Source organism: Phaseolus vulgaris, chromosome 7 (genome assembly GCF_051622355.1).
Source record: "Phaseolus vulgaris cultivar YP4 chromosome 7, ASM5162235v1, whole genome shotgun sequence".
NCBI classification, from domain to species: domain Eukaryota; kingdom Viridiplantae; phylum Streptophyta; class Magnoliopsida; order Fabales; family Fabaceae; genus Phaseolus; species Phaseolus vulgaris.
In genome coordinates this window covers 40,716,966-40,736,454 of record NC_143504.1, presented here as the reverse complement: position 1 = coordinate 40,736,454, position 19,489 = coordinate 40,716,966, and the positions used below count along the sequence as shown (strand labels likewise).

At 33.3% G+C, this 19,489-nt stretch overlaps 4 protein-coding genes across 13 annotated transcripts in view; 3 read left to right on the top strand and 1 right to left on the bottom strand.

Annotated features, from left to right (window-relative positions):
* Window positions 1-3,457: 3,457 nt before the first annotated feature.
* LOC150025898 (uncharacterized) lies at window positions 3,458-5,059 on the bottom strand. The gene is made up of 2 exons (XM_090304806.1): window positions 4,985-5,059; window positions 3,458-4,290 (listed from the first exon to the last, which is right to left on the bottom strand). Exons 1-2 carry the CDS (start codon window positions 5,057-5,059, stop codon window positions 3,700-3,702), a joined length of 666 nt encoding a protein of 221 aa, XP_090160932.1. The 3' UTR covers window positions 3,458-3,699.
* A 572-nt stretch (window positions 5,060-5,631) lies between these two features.
* LOC137817448 (uncharacterized) lies at window positions 5,632-14,983 on the top strand. Of its 3 annotated transcripts, XM_090305421.1 has the most exons (10): window positions 5,632-5,892; window positions 7,277-7,337; window positions 8,036-8,082; window positions 11,919-12,317; window positions 12,395-12,636; window positions 12,710-12,922; window positions 13,004-13,096; window positions 13,185-13,286; window positions 14,298-14,654; window positions 14,742-14,983. In XM_090305421.1, the coding sequence occupies exons 4-10, from the start codon at window positions 11,921-11,923 to the stop codon at window positions 14,814-14,816; spliced, it is 1,479 nt and encodes a 492-aa protein (XP_090161547.1). In that variant the 5' UTR covers window positions 5,632-5,892; window positions 7,277-7,337; window positions 8,036-8,082; window positions 11,919-11,920; the 3' UTR covers window positions 14,817-14,983. The 3 variants fall into 3 exon arrangements, with proteins under 3 accessions (XP_090161547.1, XP_090161548.1, XP_068476839.1); XM_090305422.1 differs by lacking the exon at window positions 8,036-8,082; XM_068620738.2 differs by lacking the exons at window positions 5,632-5,892; window positions 7,277-7,337; window positions 8,036-8,082 and adding an exon at window positions 11,738-11,835.
* Window positions 8,089-11,090, top strand: LOC137817447 (uncharacterized). The gene is made up of 3 exons (XM_068620737.2): window positions 8,089-10,429; window positions 10,505-10,813; window positions 10,907-11,090. The coding sequence occupies exons 1-3, from the start codon at window positions 8,184-8,186 to the stop codon at window positions 11,064-11,066; spliced, it is 2,715 nt and encodes a 904-aa protein (XP_068476838.2). The 5' UTR covers window positions 8,089-8,183; the 3' UTR covers window positions 11,067-11,090.
* A 3,177-nt stretch (window positions 14,984-18,160) lies between the features above and the next one.
* Window positions 18,161-19,489, top strand: part of SRS2 (P-loop containing nucleoside triphosphate hydrolases superfamily protein) — a 48,766-nt gene continuing 47,437 nt past the window's right edge. For all 8 annotated transcript variants that reach the window (XR_011081964.2, XR_011081963.2, XR_011081962.2 and 5 more), the window contains exons 1-3: window positions 18,161-18,373; window positions 18,557-19,163; window positions 19,283-19,324. Coding sequence is in view for 5 of the 8 variants with exons in the window: in XM_068620734.2 (XP_068476835.1) it covers window positions 18,270-18,373; window positions 18,557-19,163; window positions 19,283-19,324 (753 nt within the window). In the remaining 3 variants the exon portion in view is untranslated. The remainder of the gene's footprint in view (window positions 18,374-18,556; window positions 19,164-19,282; window positions 19,325-19,489) is intronic.

Here is a 19,489-nt window from a genome sequence, read left to right as displayed (position 1 = left end):
GACTTACAAATACCTCAATTCTTAAATATATGTGTACTTCTATTAATAAATAAGTTTTTTTATTCTACATGCAAATTTGGGTCTATGGAAACAGTTTTCAATCTTTTTTGGTGGCAGTGGTGGTGCCTTAAAGAAACGCCCTTAAGGATTGAGCAGTGAAGCATAATTCTACAAATGATTTTAAATCTTTATTTCAAAATCAGAAGGCAGCAAAATACATTTTGGATGACCTCAAAAAGTCATTCACTTTTTTTAAGCTCTGTTTTCATTGTTGTTTTGCACTCAACAAGGACTAAAAAGTAGAATGTCTAATAATACAAGGCTTTTCAAATCATAGGGATTAAATTTCTCAACCCAAATAATGTCAAGGACTACCAACACCTTACTCCTACTTAGTTTCAGTCGTGGTCTTATACTATATTTTGATCTTCCTGGGTAAATATGAACATTGTAAAATAGACACAGTTGAAGTCCCAATGTTAAAAAAATTAAAACAATAATATAAACCTATATATATATATATATATATATATATGATACCCCAAACAATTCATCCTTTAAGACTTTGCAAACAACACACAAAAATGACTATCATAATCCTAACTTTGGTTGATTTAAAATTAAGAAAAAATAATTTGTGTGAATGTTTCGTGTTCAGAACCAAACCAACATACACTTCTTCTAATAAAATTTTCTCCATACAGAGAGGAATAATATCTCTATTTCAATGTCGCTAGTAACAAATTATTTGTAAAACATTGTCAGGAGGTTATTACAGAATGGATGTTATCAATTTTAAATATTGGAAGAAGAGTTAAGGATCACAATTACTATACACTACAATTTAATTCCAAGCAATTAGTAAGCAGTATCATAAAAAAAGTGGCATCAATTGGCACTTGTCTTCAGCTCATCAAACAGGGCACACATACACTTACAAATGGGAGCAATCAAGCCAATAAAAAAATCCCAATAAACAAGGTTTAGAGACACACATTATTGACACACTTCATCTCTCAAAATATCAATATTTTCTTAGGTTTTGATCTATCCTTTTAAGCAGGCTAACTTTCATTTAAGAAAGAAGGCATATAATTCTGAAAAAAAATTTTACTTAACACAACAACTTACATGAAGTCAATTTCTTCTTCAAAAAACTAAAACAAAATCTAGAAACGAAAATTAACCTTTCCTCCCGTGACTTCTTCCTAAAGAAGAATAAGTGACCATACTTGTACTTTGATACTGGAATCGATGAGATTTGTTCTTGAGAGAGACTACGACTCTCACTTCCAACAGTATCACCTAATTCAAGTAGTTCCTGCGATAAATAAATTGATATCAACGTGAAGAATCGAGTTGGATGCCTACTTTTAATGGGAAAGTGGACTTTCAAATACCTCAATTCTTAAATATATGTGTAATTCTATTAATAAATAAGTTTTTTTATTCTACATGCATATTTGGTGGTATGGAAACAATTTATAATCTTTTTTTATGGTAGTTGTGGTCCATGAAAGAAACGCTCTTAAGGATTGGGCAGTGAAGCATAATTCTGCAGATGATTTTAAATCTTTATTTGAAAATTCGAAGGCAACAAAATACATTTTGGATGACCTCAAAAAGTCATTCACTTTTTTTTAGCTATGTTTTCATTGTTATTTTGCACTCAACAAGGTCTACCACTGCCATAGGGATTAAATTGCTCAACCACTACAAAAAAATGTGTAAAAAGTGGCGGTTTTAATATGGCGGTTATTAATAACCGCCACAAATTTCAGTATAATACGTCATTTCATTAACCGCCACAATTATCTTTCAAATTATGTCATTTTTAACTGTCATAATTTTCCTTCAGAATTGAAATTGCTTTATTCCTTTATTCCTATATTCACATTTTTTATTTAAAAATCCTTCAGTTTTTCAATTGAAAATAATTTTTTTTTTTAAAACTTAAGAAAATAATTTTTTTTTTGAATTTCAGGAAACCAGAGTGAACCTAACTCCTAACTCTTCACTCTCGTCTCTCTCAGCCTCACGAACCCTAACTTTTCACTCTCGTCTCTCTCTGCCTCACGAACCCTAACTTTTCACTCTCGTCTCTCTTTGCCTCACGAACCCTAACTCTTCACTCTCGCCTCTCTCTGCCTCACGAACCCTAGCGCTCTCTGCCTACTCACGAACCCTACCGCTCTCGGGCCCCACACGAACCCTAGCGCTCTCGGCCTCCACACGAACCCTAGCGCTTTCTACATGGAACCGATTTGAAGGTAATTAAATGCTCGCACGTTCTCTTATCAATGTCGACCATCAACTTCATTCAACTTTATCCTTTACATTTTAGGTTTTATGCAATGAACCCGCGCTCTCTGCCTCCACACGAATCCGCGCATCATTCTTCTTGTTGAGATGTTGCAGGTAACATGAATGTCAGCTCGTCCTGTGGTTTCTATGGTCATATAATTTTTAGTCTGTCTGTGTCTGGTTGTGATTGTAATTCAAGTTAGGTTCCAATGAATGCAGTAGTCTAACAAACAGAGGAGCTACTGTTGGGTAGGTTTGGGTGAGTAGCTGCCAAATTTAGAGACAATGCAATTAAAGTTCTCACTTTCTGTTTGTAAAATATTATGTCATTAGATTCTAAAACCCACACAATTTGTTCTGACCACCTTTTGGTCTCATGTCCGACAGCAAACTCTGTCACCGACCATTTATGAATCTTCTAGTTGTATATTACATAATGGTAAACTAAGTGCTATTTCTTGGTTTGCTAACTGGACAAACTCTTCTAACAGAGAGGTATGGCTAATTACAAAATGAAAATAAACCAAATTATCAAGGGAAAATAGAACAGAAAGAAATCAAACTGTCTGAATAGTTTGCACTTAATTGGTGTTCACTAGCGCTTTAAAAAGAATGCTCACGATTCAGTGTGAATTGAATGGGCTCATTTCTCCAGAAATTTCCCAGATCTATTTGCCACACACTCACCCCGTACCTTTTTTAAAAAATATTTTGCTCCTTTTTGATTTTGGATTTGGCCCACATCATGTGGCTTTGCTAGATTTCCTTATCTTGTTACATACTATATGAAATGAAAAGAATAGTAGGTCAAAAATGATACATGAATGGTTATGTTTACAGATAATTGTTCCAGTGAGAAAGACATTCATTTAAGAGAAACTGTGTTCCTACACCATCTAATTTATCATTTTAAGCTAAAAATTTAAAATTGGACCTACCTTTTCCTTGGCTTTAACTCTTCAAGTTGCCAAAATTATGAAATAGTAATCTTCCGGACAGGGCCATTAACATTGTTACCCCATTTTCTGCTTCTAGTAAATGACATGTTGGCATTACAAAGACCTATCCTTCCCTTCAAATCGCATTCTTACAACTAAGTTCGGACAACAAACATTGATGGGTTTTAATGAAATGTTAGTTCGCATGCCCACTGTTCTCACAACTACTACTTCCATTAGGGTCCTTACTTGAGACACTAATGGGGTCATTTCTTCATGTCAGTCCATCTGGAAAGTACAAATTTTACAGTACAATTACATCATACATAGTCATGAACTAAAGAAACTCTATAGCCTAGAAATTCACCCCTTACAGCTCTGTATTTTTTTTGTAATGAAAATGGCATCTATGAACTCTAGTTTACAAAGATGAGAATCATAATCTTATTAAACCAAACTAGCTATCTGCTTCACCGATTTCTGAACTGTGTTTCATGCCTGAAGTATAGGCATGAGTAATACTATTTCCTGCATTAATTTCCTCATCAGCATCGTTCTTTGATGCTTCCAAATTCACTTCAACAGTGTTATCTTCTACGTATGTGACTTCATATATGTGTCCTCTGAGCCAACTTCCTTTACTAACACTTGACAGGTTTTCTTCATGCCGGATGTGTGCCCGACCAAATACTATTTCAGTTTCATTGACATCAGGTGGGACACCATTTTCATCATGAAAGCTTTGGACCTCATCTATTTCTTCTGTCAATTCAGCATTTGTGGCACCCTCCACCACATTTTTCTGTATCCCGGTTTTCTTTTCTCTAATTATTGGCCATTCATCTCCATCATTCTCTTTTTCTGAGAAATCTAATGTAGCATTCTGTCTAGCAGGCACATCATTTAGCTGTTTCCTGAGTTGTACTTCTTTTTCTTTGCCATTACTTTTGGAATCATTTACTATTGATCCCTTTGGGTATTTCACATCACCATGCTCTTTGTGACCTGACTCACTTCTCCTTGATTCTATACCAACCTTTCCGCCATTCTATAAAAATTTAAAAAGTATTCTATAAAAATTTAAAAAGTATTTACAGTTAAAATAAGTTGAACTATGGATAAAGAATATTATTAAAAAACAAAGGGAGCTTGAACATTTTTATATCATAAAAAAATGAATTAAATTAAATACAACATTTTAGTGTATTCCAACTGATTCCCAACAAAATCTGTTTTTCAAATTTACAATTGAAAACATGAATGCAATGTTAGGGGAGGAGTTTGAGTGAGTATGTATAAAGGAAAGGAAAATAGTTAGTTATTTGAGAAATGTAGGGGAAGGAGATTGCATAGAAGAAGTGGAGCAGTTTGGAGCTAACTAGAATATTTGGTTGTTAGTGATAGTATGAAAGTGAAGAGAGAGTGACAGGGAGAGAAAGGTGAAAACTGATGTGTCCCTAACAATGGAAGATTAGAGAGTATTGATGGGAGAAGTTAATGCAGGAAAGGAAAATGGTGGAAAGCATAAGGGTCTGAAGTCAGCGGATACAGCTTGGGTGGCAGATGAATCCATCATAAATATACTCATACAATTTTTGCAGTACTGGAAAGCAACAAAAGCGAGAAACAAAAGCCAAGACATGGTTACAATACATGAATAAATGAAACTACACCAACAACTCTCTACCATCTACTCCCCCTAATCTTCCTAGAGCCTACGCAATTCATGCTTCGAAAGCGACCTGACACCAACATAGCCCAACGGTTTTATCAGACCCTGTGTCACCCTGTGTCACCCTGTGTTCTTCTTCTTCCATAACCCAAGACTAATACACTACTACCCTCCAACTTCTTTTTATTTACTTTCACATGTTCACCTCTCAGTATTACAATTTGCATGTTTTTTTATTAGTTTTTGAGTTGTGTTGTGGTCCAAAAAAAAAAAGATGAAGGGGGGGGTTTGGTTTGCATGATCTGAAGGCTGAAAAATGGAAACTGTAATAACATATGCTTCAACAGCTACCTACCTAGCTGCAGGCTGAAGCTATACTATTTATATATTGTGTGCACTTGATGTGTCTCTTACATTTAGTTATACATGCTCTTCAAATGGAATTATTGGGTAAGCTCACCACCACTGAATAAAGTTCCTTTTTCCAGCAATCTGGTTGATTTGAATGTGTCCCCATTCCCTTACATATGGTCCCACCCTCTATTTCTGTGGTCTCCCTTTGTCCCATGGTGGCCAGATTTTTTGGATCATTGAGTCTGTGATAGATCAATGATGTTTTGTCCTTTTGATAAACTCTCCCTCATCAGATCATTTTGTCCCATCTGTATGCATTGGCTAATGGCTATTTTGGTAGGGCTATCCTCTTTCATCAACTCCATCCCTCATCTCATCATTTTTTTTTTCTCTCTCTCTCTCTCTCAATATAGCTATTTTTCATATATATAGATTTATGTTTGAAAATCTTATTTTGTGAATCAGGACATTTTTGGAAAACCGCCATTCTAAGTAGAAAATCCCAACACTTTCTGGAGGTGGTGTTAGCAGTGTTTTCATCAATGGTTGAAGGGTGAAGAAAAGAAGAAGGTCGTGAAAAGAGAAAAGAGAAGTTTAGATAATTTGGAGTTATAGCAAAAAAGGGTACGTTTGAATATCAGATTTACTCTCCCTCCCTTGACAGTTGTAAAAATCAATCTACCTCTCTGTCTGTCTCTGACTAGCTAGCTCGTGATTATGTTAACTGTTTGACCTGTGCTAGGGACTTCTCACTTTTATGCTAATTATCACACGCACAATAATTATACGCTTTCTTTATTTGAAAATTTATTTTAAACCTCAGGTTTATGACAAAGAAAATAGAAAGGAAGAATGTGTTTTGTTTCTCTGTCCTTCTTCCTTAAAAAAATATAAAATATGAGTGATATATGAATAATATTACTGTCAGCTTAATTGAACATGCTAGCTATAACTCCATATTCTTAATATAGGTGCATGTATGTTGTGGACCCCAGTTTTAATCCACCTTTTGTTTTCTTTCCAACTAAACTAAGACTTTTTTCTCTCACATTGTTGGTATAATTAATAAGCAAACAATAAAAATGGCTACTAGCTTGATGGTACCTCTTTACTGAATTTGTCTCTTGCAAATGTGAAGTTGTAGATTATAGTTTTTTATATATATATGTATGGAATATATATGAGAAAAAGCAAAAGTTAATAGTTTGAATGTGATTGTACCATTTATTTATAGTATTCTCTTCTTAATATGCTTTCATAATGTGTGGGGTGTAAGCAACTTTTGTGTGTGAGTTGTGCCCTTCCCTTCCTTTTAAATAGTCATAACCATTCCAGAATTACCACATTACAACGTCTTCAGTTTTTTCAGTCAACAATAATTTTTAATATACTTAAAAATACTAATGTTCAACAAAAACAAATATTAAATACCAGAATCTAAATGATTCCTAATTAATAACTGTTTTGAAAATTGATTTAAAAGTGAATGCCACAATTATAGTGCATTATTATTCTGAAAGCTGTTGATGAATCACACAGAGAAGGATTTGGTTTGCTGCAGAAACTGCTTTTCTGTATTAAGCATTGGATCTATGGAAATTGTTAAAGAAGTCAAGTCAAGGGATTTTATTAAGTCCTTAATCATGACTAAAAGATTATATAAAAGTGAGTTTATATTTTAATTTTTTTAGTTTTTTATTTAATTTTTAGTTTATAAAAGAATTGAGTTTTCACAACTCTTTTTAGAATTCAGTTTTCACTATGATGCCCATAACTTGTCCCTCTTGATGCTTTGGTGATGGTGACTATGCTCTCCTGATTGAGTGACTATTCTGATTTGCTATATTCTGTGTATTTGATTGACCAAACTTATCTAAGTTTATTTAAGTTGGATGTCACTTGTTTGGAATATTCTTACCCTGCTCTTTTAAGTTCATGTTGCTATCAATATAGTGTGTAAGGTGATTATTGTATTTTATGTACTAATCTGAATCATTTTGTGAATCAGGACTTCTTTGATAATTAGGAATCATAGGACAAGAATTGCTCTTAAGGCAGCACCCAAAAGGGTACGTTCAAAGACAAATTACTCACCAATTATATCAGATTTTATAAATTAATGTATTTTGAATATTGCTTAATACAATTCATATAGTTTATTATATGTTGTTTATATAGTTTATTATTTTATTTTAGATTGAGTGAGTTGTATTAATTTTTTTAGTTAACCTAATTCATAACATCTAATACTTTTACAATTGTTTTTATGTTTTATCATATTAATATTAATTATTTGTATATCATATTCTTAACATGTTGCCAATACTAAAGAACGTTAAATTTTATTTTGAATGGATAAATTTTTTATAATTAAAATTAATGAATTTGATAACTTGACCTAACTTAATTGAATTATAATCTGGTTGATTATTAAACAAAATATAAATGTCAATTTAATCTAATCAAATACTTTCAGGCCTGTGCAAAAGTTACTTTAGCTTATTTTTATATCCTTTCTGGGGAAAAGAGATACCCAATCTAATAGTTCCTAAGAAAGGCCAAATATAATTATCATAGTTATTGAGCTTTAGATGTGTCAAAAAATGTTTTAGATCTTAAAAAAATTACATTCCTTCTAAATTATATAATATTATTTTCATCCATTTTAAATTATGGATTTGCCAGAATAAAATGTAGTTTAGATTGTAAAGATTGATTATATTATGACTCAATTAATGGATAAAACCTACTATATTACAATTTCCAGCTTCACAATCATCTAGCAGTTTCACAACTTCACAACCATCACTCCAAGTAAGTTTGTTTTAGTTAACTTTTTTTACTTCAGTTTAATATATAATATATGTACACATTACTAGATAAGTAATGTTCTATTTTGCTGTTTTGGTGTAGTCATGCCAATTGATAAATCGTGGATTTGTAAACCACGAAACACCATTGAGTATGCAAATGGGTTGAATGTGTTTTTGGATATTGCATTTCAACATGCTAATGGTCCTGTAATTAAGTGTCCATGTGCAAAATGTGGTTTCAAAAAGTGGCAAACAAGGGATGTAGTTCAAGAACACTTAACATGTACAGCTTTCCCTCAGAACTACAAAACTTGGTATTTGCATGGTGAAGGATCAAGTGTAATTGATTCAATGGTCGCCACAAGTGCGCATGTCACTGAAGATTTATTGGAATCTCAAAATCCGATGGAAGACATGTTGAATGATGCATTCGGGTTTGCGGGGCATGATGAGGATACTGAAGCTGATGATCTGCAAACTAATATGGTGGGTGATGAAGGAAAGACAAACTTTGATGAATTGATGAGGGACAATAATGAACCCTTATATGAAGGTTGTACAAAGTATTCAAAATTATCATTCATGTTGAAGTTGTACCATATCAAATGCATGAGTAGAATGAGTGACAAAGCAATGACCATGATTCTAGAGTTGCTAAAGGACGCATTTGAACATGCTAAGTTTCCTAACTCGTTCTATGAGGCGAAAACTGTGATTACCAAACTTGGACTTAACTATGTCAAAATACCAGCTTGCCCAAAAGACTGTATGCTATATTGGGGTGAAGACAATGAAGGCTTAGAAGAATGTAAACGATGCAAAACATCTAAGTGGAAAAATAAAGATAAGAAGCAATACGCAAAAATCTTGCGTTACTTTCCATTAAAACCGCGTTTGCAAAGATTGTTTATGAGTTCTAAGACGATTGAGTCTATGACATGGCATGCATCAAAGGATAATCAAGATGGGTTGATGAGGCATCCTAGAGATTCCGAGGCTTGGAAATCATTTGATTTATTGCATCCAGAATTTGCAAATGATCCTCGAAATGTACGATTAGGCTTAGCTGCTGATGGCTTCAATCCTTATGGAAACATGAGTACAAACCATAGTATATGGCCAGTGGTTCTCATCCCATACAATCGCCCCCCTTGGCAGTGTATGAAGCAAACATCTTTTATCCTCTCCATGATAATTCCTGGAAAACAAATGGTAGGAAATGACATTGATGTTTACTTAGAACCACTCATAAGCGAATTGAAGGATTTATGGTTTGATGGAGTGCAAACATTTGACTATTCAAAAAAAGAAATGTTTACTTTGCGAGCAGCTTTGTTGTGGACAATTAGTGACTTCCCTGGGCTAGGTAATTTGTCTGGATGGAACACGCACACTGGTCTTGCTTGCCCTACCTGTAACTTTGAAACCGACTCTTCTTGGTTGTACAGGGGCAAATTCTGCTTTATGGGACATCGTAGATTTTTAAATAAAGAGCACAGATTCAGATTCAATAATCATCTTTTTGATGGAACAAATGAACTAAGGGATGCACCAAAACCTTTGTTAGGGTCAGACATATGGAATCAAATTGAGGGTATGAATGTTACATTTGGAAAACCATTAGACCCTATAGATACAAGTAAGAGGGCTCGTGGAAAGAATGTTGTTCAAGTTGGAGCAGAGCAATGGAGAAAGAGAAGTATATTTTTTGAACTTCCTTATTGGCGGACCAACTTGTTACGCCATTGTCTAGATGTGATGCATATTGAGAAAAATGTTTGTGACAATGTTTTGTACACATTACTTAATGATCCTAAGAAGTCCAAAGATAATCTCAAAGCCCGAAAGGTTCTTAAAGAAATGGGTATAAGGAAAGAGCTTTGGCCAAATGATAAAGGAAGATTTCGGCCAAGTGTATTTTCATTGTCAAAAACAAAGAAAAAAACGTTTTTGCGGACGTTGAAAAAGGCTAAAATGCCAGATGGATACTCAAGTAATATTGCAAGGTGTGTAGATTTGAAAGGTGGAAAGATTTTTGGACTCAAGAGTCATGATTGTCATATTCTTATGGAACAATTACTACCTATTGCCATACGTAATGTTCTACCAAACAATGTGATTGCCGTGATAGTAGAAATGTGTTCATTTTTTCGACAATTATGTGGGAAAAGTATAAGTCAATTTGATCTTAATAAACTTGAGTCTCGCATGATTCAAACTCTTTGCCACTTGGAAATGTTATTTCCTCCTTCCTTCTTTACAATCATGGTTCATTTAACATGTCATCTAGCTGGTGAGGCAAAACTTGAAGGACCGGTACATTACCGTTGGATGTATCCCATAGAAAGGTAAATTTCCTACGAACCTTTGTACTTTTTTTAAGTTCAAAGTTTGATTATTCTAATTGCAAAAGAATTTTATAGGTATTTGGGACACTTAAAATCGTATGTTCGAAACAAGGCACAACCTGAAGGTTCTATTGCTGAAGGATACCTAGCTGAAGAGGTTTTGACCTTTTGTTCTCAATATATGGAAGGGATGAAAACAAGAACTAATAGACCTTCACGTGTAGATGACTTTTTCAACACAAATATTTCAGAATTGAATACCCTATTTCCACCAATTGGTAGAGTTGTAAGTGCTGCTTCAACTTTTGAGATGTCAACTATTGAGAGAACACAAGCACATCGATATGTGTTATTTAATTGCCCTCAAGTTCAACCTTACATTGAGTGAGTATTAACACTCAATATAAATCTAATTATGTTGAAAAGTTGTCCTTTATGGAATTATTAGTAATATATTGGTTTCAAATTTTTTCTTAGGGAATTTAGACAACATTTACGAAGAAGGTCTAGAGGGAGAAGAATTCCAAATACAGAGCTAGAAAAGATTATCAATAAGGATTTCATGAATTGGTTTCCTCAAAGGGTAGGTACAATATGTTTTTACAAGTTTAAAATGTCAATTTCAAAGATATACTGACAACAAGCATTATTTTTGTAGATTAATAACACAGCCATTTCAAGTACAGTTGCAAATGATCTTAAGTATCTAGCTCAAGGTCCAACAACACATGCTAGAAGAATTTCTGCCTTTAATGTAAATGGTTTCAAATTTAGAACTGAAAGTCGAGAACATGACCTAAAAACCCAAAACTGTGGAGTGTTCTTAACTTCTTCAACATCATGTGTTGTAAGTGGTGTGGATCAAAATATTAGACAAGCAGATTTGGCATATTATGGAAAATTAGAAGATATAATTGAGCTTAATTACTATGGTCATTTTAAGGTTATCTTGTTCAAATGTAAATGGGCTGACACCACAAGGGACTGTGGGTTGAGGAAGGATCCTTGGGGTTTCACTTGTATTAATTTTTCAAGGTTAATTCACACGGGAGATCGTGAGGAGCATGATCCATACATTGAAGCTTCACAAGCTGGAATGGTATATTATATAGATGATGAGGTGAATAAGGAATGGTCAATTGTTGTCCATTTGAAACCACGAGACTTGTATGATATGGGAGAAGGAGATGGTGAAGTTTGTGAAGTAGAACCGTGTCCACAACAAGACTTACATGAATTTTTCAGCAACTCTGACCAATTGGCATTATTTAGGGAGGATGAAGATGATGAATTACTAAATGAGGACAACAATGATGATGAACTTCATGAAAATGACTCAATGTCAGAGTAATAATAACCTTGGTTCAGCTGCACTATTAATATGTTCATTCATCTACTATGTGCATGTATGAAGCTTTTAATATATCTCCACTTTTAATATATCTTCAAATTTAAATTATGTTGTTGATTACTTCAATTTTATGTGCAGATATGCCTAAACCTAAAAGGATCAAGAACTTGCTTAAGTCAGTTGCTGGTTCAGACAAATCTGTGGCCAACTATGTAAACATTAATGCTACGCCTTCTACTACACAGGACCAGACAAGAACTACTTCTGCAAGTCCATTTGGATCTCCACTACCACAAGCTTCTCAATCTATTCATCAACAAACCTCACAACCTACACAATCACAAACTTCACAAGTTCCACAATCACAAGCTTCACAAGTTCCACAACCACAGACTGAATCTGAAAATCTTGAATCATCTGAATCTGTACCTCCAGCAACTTCTGAATCTGCACCTGCACAACCAACTTCTGAGTCTGAAAGAGTGCAACCAAGAAAATCAAGGCAATCAAACCACTATTGGTTTGTTGATGCTATAGGTAAAATCTTTTGTTTTTTTTTCTTTACATGTAATAAGTTTCACTGCACATGAAATAATGTATTTGGATTTTTATAGATGGCGAAGGAGTTAGTCAAAAACTAAAGGTGAAGGTTAGGGATGCTCATAACTTACCTACCGGATTACGTGTGGTGGTGAACTATGATGACAATTTTCAACCAATTGGAGAAGCATCTGGTTTACTTGCTGGAGTTTGTGGACAACTAGCAGCAAATCATGTATTGTTCCCTATTAGTTTTGAAAAGTGGTCAACTTTGCCAGATACTTACAAGGATACAGTGTGGGAGAGTGTACTAAAGGTAATATAACTTACATTGAAATAACTTTAATTTATTCAATACATTTGGACTAACTTCTTTTCTTTTTTTGAAGTCTCGATTTTGTTTCAAAGTAAATGAAGATTTGGCTAAAAGAGATGTTATGTTTAAAATTGGGAAACTGTGGAGGGAATACAGATGCAAGCTTTGGAATGAATTTTATGACCCTCTTATGAGCAGAAGTGACCTCATCAAGAATGTTCCAGCTGGATTAAACATGGAACAATGGGCTGTTTTTGTTGATTATCGTTTGAGGCCTTCTACAGTGGTATAGTAAACTCTGTTTTTTATTATTATTAATAAGCTTACTTTAAGTTTACACAGAACTGATTTCATTTTCACTTTGTAGAACATGTGTAATAGAAATAGAGATATAAGGAAGAGACAAATTATTCCTCACACTGGTGGTGCTATGTCTTTGTCAAGAAGAAGAAATAATTTGGTATTTGTTTACTTATATTGTGCTCTTTATTTTAATATATTACAATTTCCACCACATTATACTTATATTATTATTGTTGAACATATAGAAAATTGAGACTGGTAAAAATATTGGACGAGCTGAAATGTGGAAGATCACACATAAGAGGAAAAATGGCATATATGTGAATGAAGAGGCGCTGGAAATTGGGGTAAGTGTTTGGACTACTTTGATGATGATGTATTGATCATAGAAATATATTGGACTGCTTTGATGATGATGTATTGATCATGGAAATATACTGGACTACTTTGATGATGATGTATTGATCATGGAAATATACTGGACTGCTTTGATGATGTATTGATCATGATGATATATTGATCTGCTTTGATGATGATGTATTGATCATGATGATATATTGAACTGCTTTGATGATGATGTATTGATATGGGAAGTGGTGGATAGGAAAAAGAAAAAGCAGGAAATCTAGAAATAGTAATAATAATAAGAATTATAATGATAAAAATGAATGGTAGTTTATGTGATGGTGACCGGCACAGAGAGGTATGATAGCATGAACTTAAGTGGAATCAGGGGTGGGTAATTGTTATGTATAGATGAATAGGTGCATCTATATTTAGGGGTATGATTTTACAGATTTTGTCTCTAAGGTTCCAACCACATGGTCTTAATTTGGATAGTGATTGATGAGTGAGAATGCTATCATATAGATTTTAGCACTAGATTGATTGATGACCAAACACATGGTCTGTTCTTAATCGCACTAGATTTTAGCATGCTATGGGAAATTAATAATGGAGTGCAGGTATAAAGAACCTTTTACCACAAGGGAATTTTAAAATTAATCAATATTTTCTTTTATAGCATGCTTTAATTATTACGTACCATTATTCCAAACACAATCACATTATTATGTATAAATAATTAATAACCAAATGATAAAGTCACTAATCAATATCTGCATGCATGCTCCCCTTTTTCTTTAGTCAGTATATTCAGGCCTTTAATTTCTCAGTTTTTTTTCTTACCTTTTTACCTTCTTTGGGTTTTAAGTCACTGTCATCAAAATTGTAGAGAATTGGGATGAACTTTGGATGGTTTCTTTTATACCTTACTCTCATTCTATGTTGTAGTTGAGAGTTCAACCATTTCATTATGTTTACTGCTGCTGCCATGATATATTTTCAATTTTATCCAGGAAAAAATTGATGAACTAATATTGACAAATCCAAAAGGTGGTTCAAATATATCTCCAGAAGATCCAATTGGTGTCATATTTGGTAAGGAGCATCCGGGTCGAGTTAGAGGGCTATCATATGGAGCTTGTCCCAGCCTTGCTTTCAAAGGATCCACAACAAGGCTAAGTGGTATGAACCATGCTTCCTCTAGTTCAACTTCATCAAATGTGGAGGACAAGATAACTCAAATGGAAAATGAGCTTGCAACTGTGAAAAATCAAATGAACACTTTGCTTGCTTATATTGCTTCAAGAAAAGACGTTCCAGAACATTTTGCTGCAATAGCAGCTAATTTGGTTCATGCATCCACCAATGAGGTATTAATATATTTAAATATTTATTGGTGTCTTTTATTTTATAATTATAAACATACAAATTCATTAACTTAAAATTATTTATTTCAGGCATCAGATTATGGAAGTGGTGCTCCATCACCTAATCAAGTAATAGGATCAAGTGCCGGAAGCAAAACTGATTAGAGATGTGTGTTTTAATTTTAAACTTGACTAGGAATGTATGAACTTTTGAACAACTATGTGTTGGAATTTTAAACTTAATTAGGGATGTATGAACTTTTTATGTGTTTTAAACTTTTGAACATTATTATGTGTGTTTTAACTTTCAATTACATATAAACATTTGAACATTATTATGTGTGCTTTAATTTTTAATGAAATGAATGGATGATTATAACTTTATACATTATTTTATTTTATTTTGAAAAAGTGGTGGTTAAATTTTATAATTGTATAAAACAGATTATAAAAAAGATTATAGAAAAGTGGTGGTTAAATTTTATAATTGTATAAAACAGATTATAAAAAAAATTATAAAAAAAATTATAAAAAAGTGGTTAAATTTTCCTTATTCAGTAATAAAATTACGTCAGTTAAAAACGCCACTACTTACGAATATTATGGTGTCAGAATCTTCTTCAATGATTGTAAATTGCGACAGTTATAACTGACACTACTTACAGATAAAAACCGCCACTACTTACACTATGTTTAAAGTGGCGGGTGTTGCGGCGGGTAACATAAAACCGCCACATTAAACTTTGTGGCGCCCAGTTCTATGGCGGTTTGGGAAACCGCCACAAGCGTATATTGTGGCGGTTATAAATGCCACTTTATACGAAAAAAACCGCCACAATATACACTTTTTTTTGTAGTGAACTCAAATAATCTCAAGGACTACCAACAGCTTACTCGTAGTTAGTTTCAGTCGTACTATTATACTATATTTTGATCTTGTGGGTAAATATGACGCTGTTGATATTCTCTCAGTTTTAATCTTTTTGTCAATAATGTAAAATAGACACAGTTGAACTCCCAGTGTTAAAACAATAATATAAACATATATATATATATATATATATATATATATATAGAGAGAGAGAGAGAGAACTATTCAGTGTGCTTTTTCTCACTGACCAAATGGGGCAAATACTTACTTACAAGATCGAAACAAAGAGGTACGATACATGATGTTGGAACAGGACAATTCTTTTAAAAAAAATTACAACTAATGAGGTATAATGAGGTGGAGAAAAATGTTTACCTGACTGAACATATTTGTCAAGTGGTCAAGAAGAGAAAAAGAAGAAGAAAATTAAGAATTGTGATGTGATAAGGAATTAAGGTTGTCCAAAATAAAATTGTTAAAATTAAAAATTTATTTTAATAATTGCTAAAAGCTGTTCACCTTGAACCAAATCCCTTTCACATGGACAGAGATCTGATAACTCCCACATTCAAGTTCAAAAGACTGCAATTGCTCAAGCACTACAAGGTTTGTTTCATGTTCTACGATCAATATTAGTAGTATGGTTCATGGTTTGCTAAAATGTGCACCACTTTTGGCTAAATAAAATCTCACTCTCTTGCCAACATCAATTACAAGATTGTATTGATCAACTATACAAGGAAGTAGATGACGCGGGGATTATATATGCAATTATGATGATTCAAAATTTTCCACATAAACCATTTTGATTTTTTTTTACACTTTGCTTCTTTCAATAAAGTGAATAGCTATAAACAAAACCTTATATTAATAGCAACTAAGCATATCCACTCATCCATTCATTATTGAAAAGATTACAAAATGATCGTTTCATAACGGAAATCAACCAAACCAAAATAAGGCAAACCCTAAACCAAACCAAAATACATACCTAATGGCAACGCTCGTCTTTAAAGCTTCTGTCTCCCTTCAATAATCGCCGCACGCTTGTTTACCGGCCAATCAAAAACCCTATCCGCCGCGCCCAATCCAAAACCCCACCAATCGAAAACCCTACCAATCGAAAACGCAAATTCGAACCTGTTTTTCCGCAATGAAGAGCAAAGGCAACAAAGTCCCTTCGCAATCCACAACACTACCTTTCAAACGCACAACTCAATGAAAGAACAAATCCTTTTTTCGAACGCACTCCCTCTCCCTTTCAAAAACCCTTTTTCGAACTCACTCCTTCTCCCTTTCAGAAACTCTTTTCTCAAACGCACCTTCCAAATGAGGTTTATTTTGTTTTTTTTTTCCAACTCAGCAACTGGACTCACACACTCTTTCTTTAATATTAAAAGTGCCATGTCAACCGGATGTAATTTGGAGCAACCTCAACAGAGGTGTCAAAATATCGGTACTCAAGTTTTATTTAGTACGCATTAAGGAAAATTAACCATCAAGTGCAGGTTCAAAATTATCAGGTGTAACAAAAGTTTGTCTATATTTGTAAAGAATTGATAATTTTATTTGAAAAAATATTAATACCGAAGACTATGAACATCTCAACTGGTTCTTACAAGTCATGCATAAGTTTTTATTATACTTTAATTATATTTATTATGTCACATATTTTTAAATAACATATATTAATTTTTTATAAATTTTGTTCTAATAAATAATTTTCATAAATATTTACACTTTTATAATTTTTTATTATTTTTAAAACATCATTTCTTATAAAAATAATATTTTTAAAATTTTAGAAGTTTCTTTTACCACTTATGAGAGATAGCTATATTTTTTTTATCAATGAGCGAGTGAAAATAATTTAGTATAAATGGAATATAAAGTAATATGAAATTAAAAATCTAACTATTAAATATAAAAAATTAAATTGGTGGGACTTTTCATTACCCGAAACTGATATTTTATTTTTTCATTTACTCTAGTTTAAATATTTTCTAGAATTTCATAAAATACTTTTGAAATGTTCATAAATTTATAAAAATATTTTTAAAGTTACTATATAAATTTATTAAAATTAAAATTACTAAATCTTAAGATTCTTAAAAAATTTGACCCACAATATTTAGACAAATTCTTTCTGTACCCAATAATTTCGAACCTACACCCACATAGTTTTAAATTTCTAAAATATCCTTTATTTCAGATAAAAATCTAAAATTAAAATAATATATTATGGAAAAGTAGATCTAGAAAAATTATTGTGTTCCAAAAATAAAAATTCGGAATGAAATTAAAAAATCAAAATTTCATTATGAATTTTTTTTTTCATAATACAAAAAATTTATTATAGAAAAAAATCTGAAAAAATATTCTAAAACAAATCCAAAAATGTATTTTTATAGGTACCCGTTTTATTTATTATTTAAAGGTATTTTCATCTGAAATTTGGTAGAGTGATATTATTATGCAAGAAGTAATTGCCTAACATTCGAACATGATATTTGAAATTATATAAGACATTCTTATGTAAAAATAATATTTTAAAATGACAATTATAGTTATTTTTCTCTAAAAGGAAATAAATAAATAAAAATGGTTTTTTAAAGGAGGGAAAGAAAGAAAACCCATTCAAAAGAGGGGGAAAGAGACGATAGTGATTAGTGGCTTCCTTCATGTACATAGCAGCATACTCTGTGAGTAACTGCGGCAGGGTTTGACGTTGTGCAGTTCCCACAGAAATGACAGAGCAACGAAGTGGCCGAATCAGCGCTTATTTCAGTTCTTCAAAGCCCATTCTCCCTCGAAAAAGACCTTGTGATTCTTCTCCCCGTCACCCTAACCGGTAACCCTCTCTCTCTCTCTCTACTCCTCCCCAATTTTCCATTTTCTGCAATGCCGTATTTCCTTTTAACTAGCTTTGCCAAGATCGAATGCGAGAAAGAGAATAAACGTCAATGCATTTTCAAACGCCTGCGCGCGAATTAATTTCGTTATTTGAAGCTCCGTAATCTATTGCTGTTTGTAGAGTCAAGAATGCTGGTGATGTTGGTTTGGATTCTGTTGCGGAGAGAGTTCCTCTTGCGGAGGTGCCGCTGAATGTGTTCAATGCAAGGAATGTGTCTGTTTCTGCACTTGGTTCCGCGAATCAGAATCTGTGTCAATCTCTTTTTGAAACTCCAAGGAGAGAACCTGAAGGCTCTAAACCTAAAGAGCTGGATTATTTTTCGGCGAGTGGCCTTCTTGATGACCATTTTGATGACTCTATTTTGGAGCAGATTGACATTTTGGTTGAGCAGAAATCTGCAGAGAAGGCAGCAGAGCAGCAGTTAGTTCGTAGATGTGACGAGAAAGTTTTGAGCAAGAGCAATGTTGCTGGTGAGGTTAGTGTGAGTTCAGGATGCGATTCTGTTTCTGGGGGTTTAGGAAATGATTACCTGCTTAGCTCTGGGGTTGAGCTACATACTAAACAAGAGGAAGTGGATACAAGCTTGCAAGGTTTACTAAATAGCAACAGCAGCATGCCTGAGGAATATTTGAAATACTTGCAGTCCCTAAATGACAGGCAAAGAGAAGCAGCTTGCACTGATATTTCAACCCCTTTAATGATTGTAGCTGGTCCAGGAAGCGGAAAGGTCTTCGTCTACTTTAGGGCCCTTTTTGGTCCATATTGAATGTGGATTTTCTTTTCCCCTTGAGTTTTTTGATTTTCATATTAAAGATATATTTTTCTTGTTATTTTTTTTTATATCAGACATCCACAATGGTAGGGCGTGTATTGATGCTGCTCAATGAGGTGATACAAAATAATTGTTCCCAAGAGATACATGCTTTTCACTTGAGTATCTTTGATCTCTGTCCATCTTTTTCTACCTTTATGGATTAAGTGTTTTTACCTCTGTAAATTTTGTTGCTCAATTGTTTGTAATTTCTATTTCTATTCTCTGCTAAATATGAGCAG

Coding starts and splice junctions, on each gene's coding strand:
- LOC137817448 (XM_068620738.2), top strand. CDS start 11,811: ATGTTCATTCATCTACTATGTGCAT. Junction 12,318..12,394: donor TTGGTTTGTTGATGCTATAG/GTAAAATCTTTT, acceptor GGATTTTTATAG/ATGGCGAAGGAGTTAGTCAA. Junction 13,097..13,184: donor CAAGAAGAAGAAATAATTTG/GTATTTGTTTAC, acceptor TTGAACATATAG/AAAATTGAGACTGGTAAAAA.
- LOC137817447 (XM_068620737.2), top strand. CDS start 8,184: ATGCCAATTGATAAATCGTGGATTTGTAAACCACGAAACACCATTGAG. Junction 10,430..10,504: donor TGGATGTATCCCATAGAAAG/GTAAATTTCCTA, acceptor AGAATTTTATAG/GTATTTGGGACACTTAAAAT. Junction 10,814..10,906: donor CAAGTTCAACCTTACATTGA/GTGAGTATTAAC, acceptor ATTTTTTCTTAG/GGAATTTAGACAACATTTAC.
- LOC150025898 (XM_090304806.1), bottom strand. CDS start 5,059: ATGGAAGAAGAAGAACACAGGGTGACACAGGGTGACACAGGGTCTGAT. Junction 4,291..4,984: donor TTGGGCTATGTTGGTGTCAG/GTCGCTTTCGAA, acceptor AAATTTTTATAG/AATGGCGGAAAGGTTGGTAT.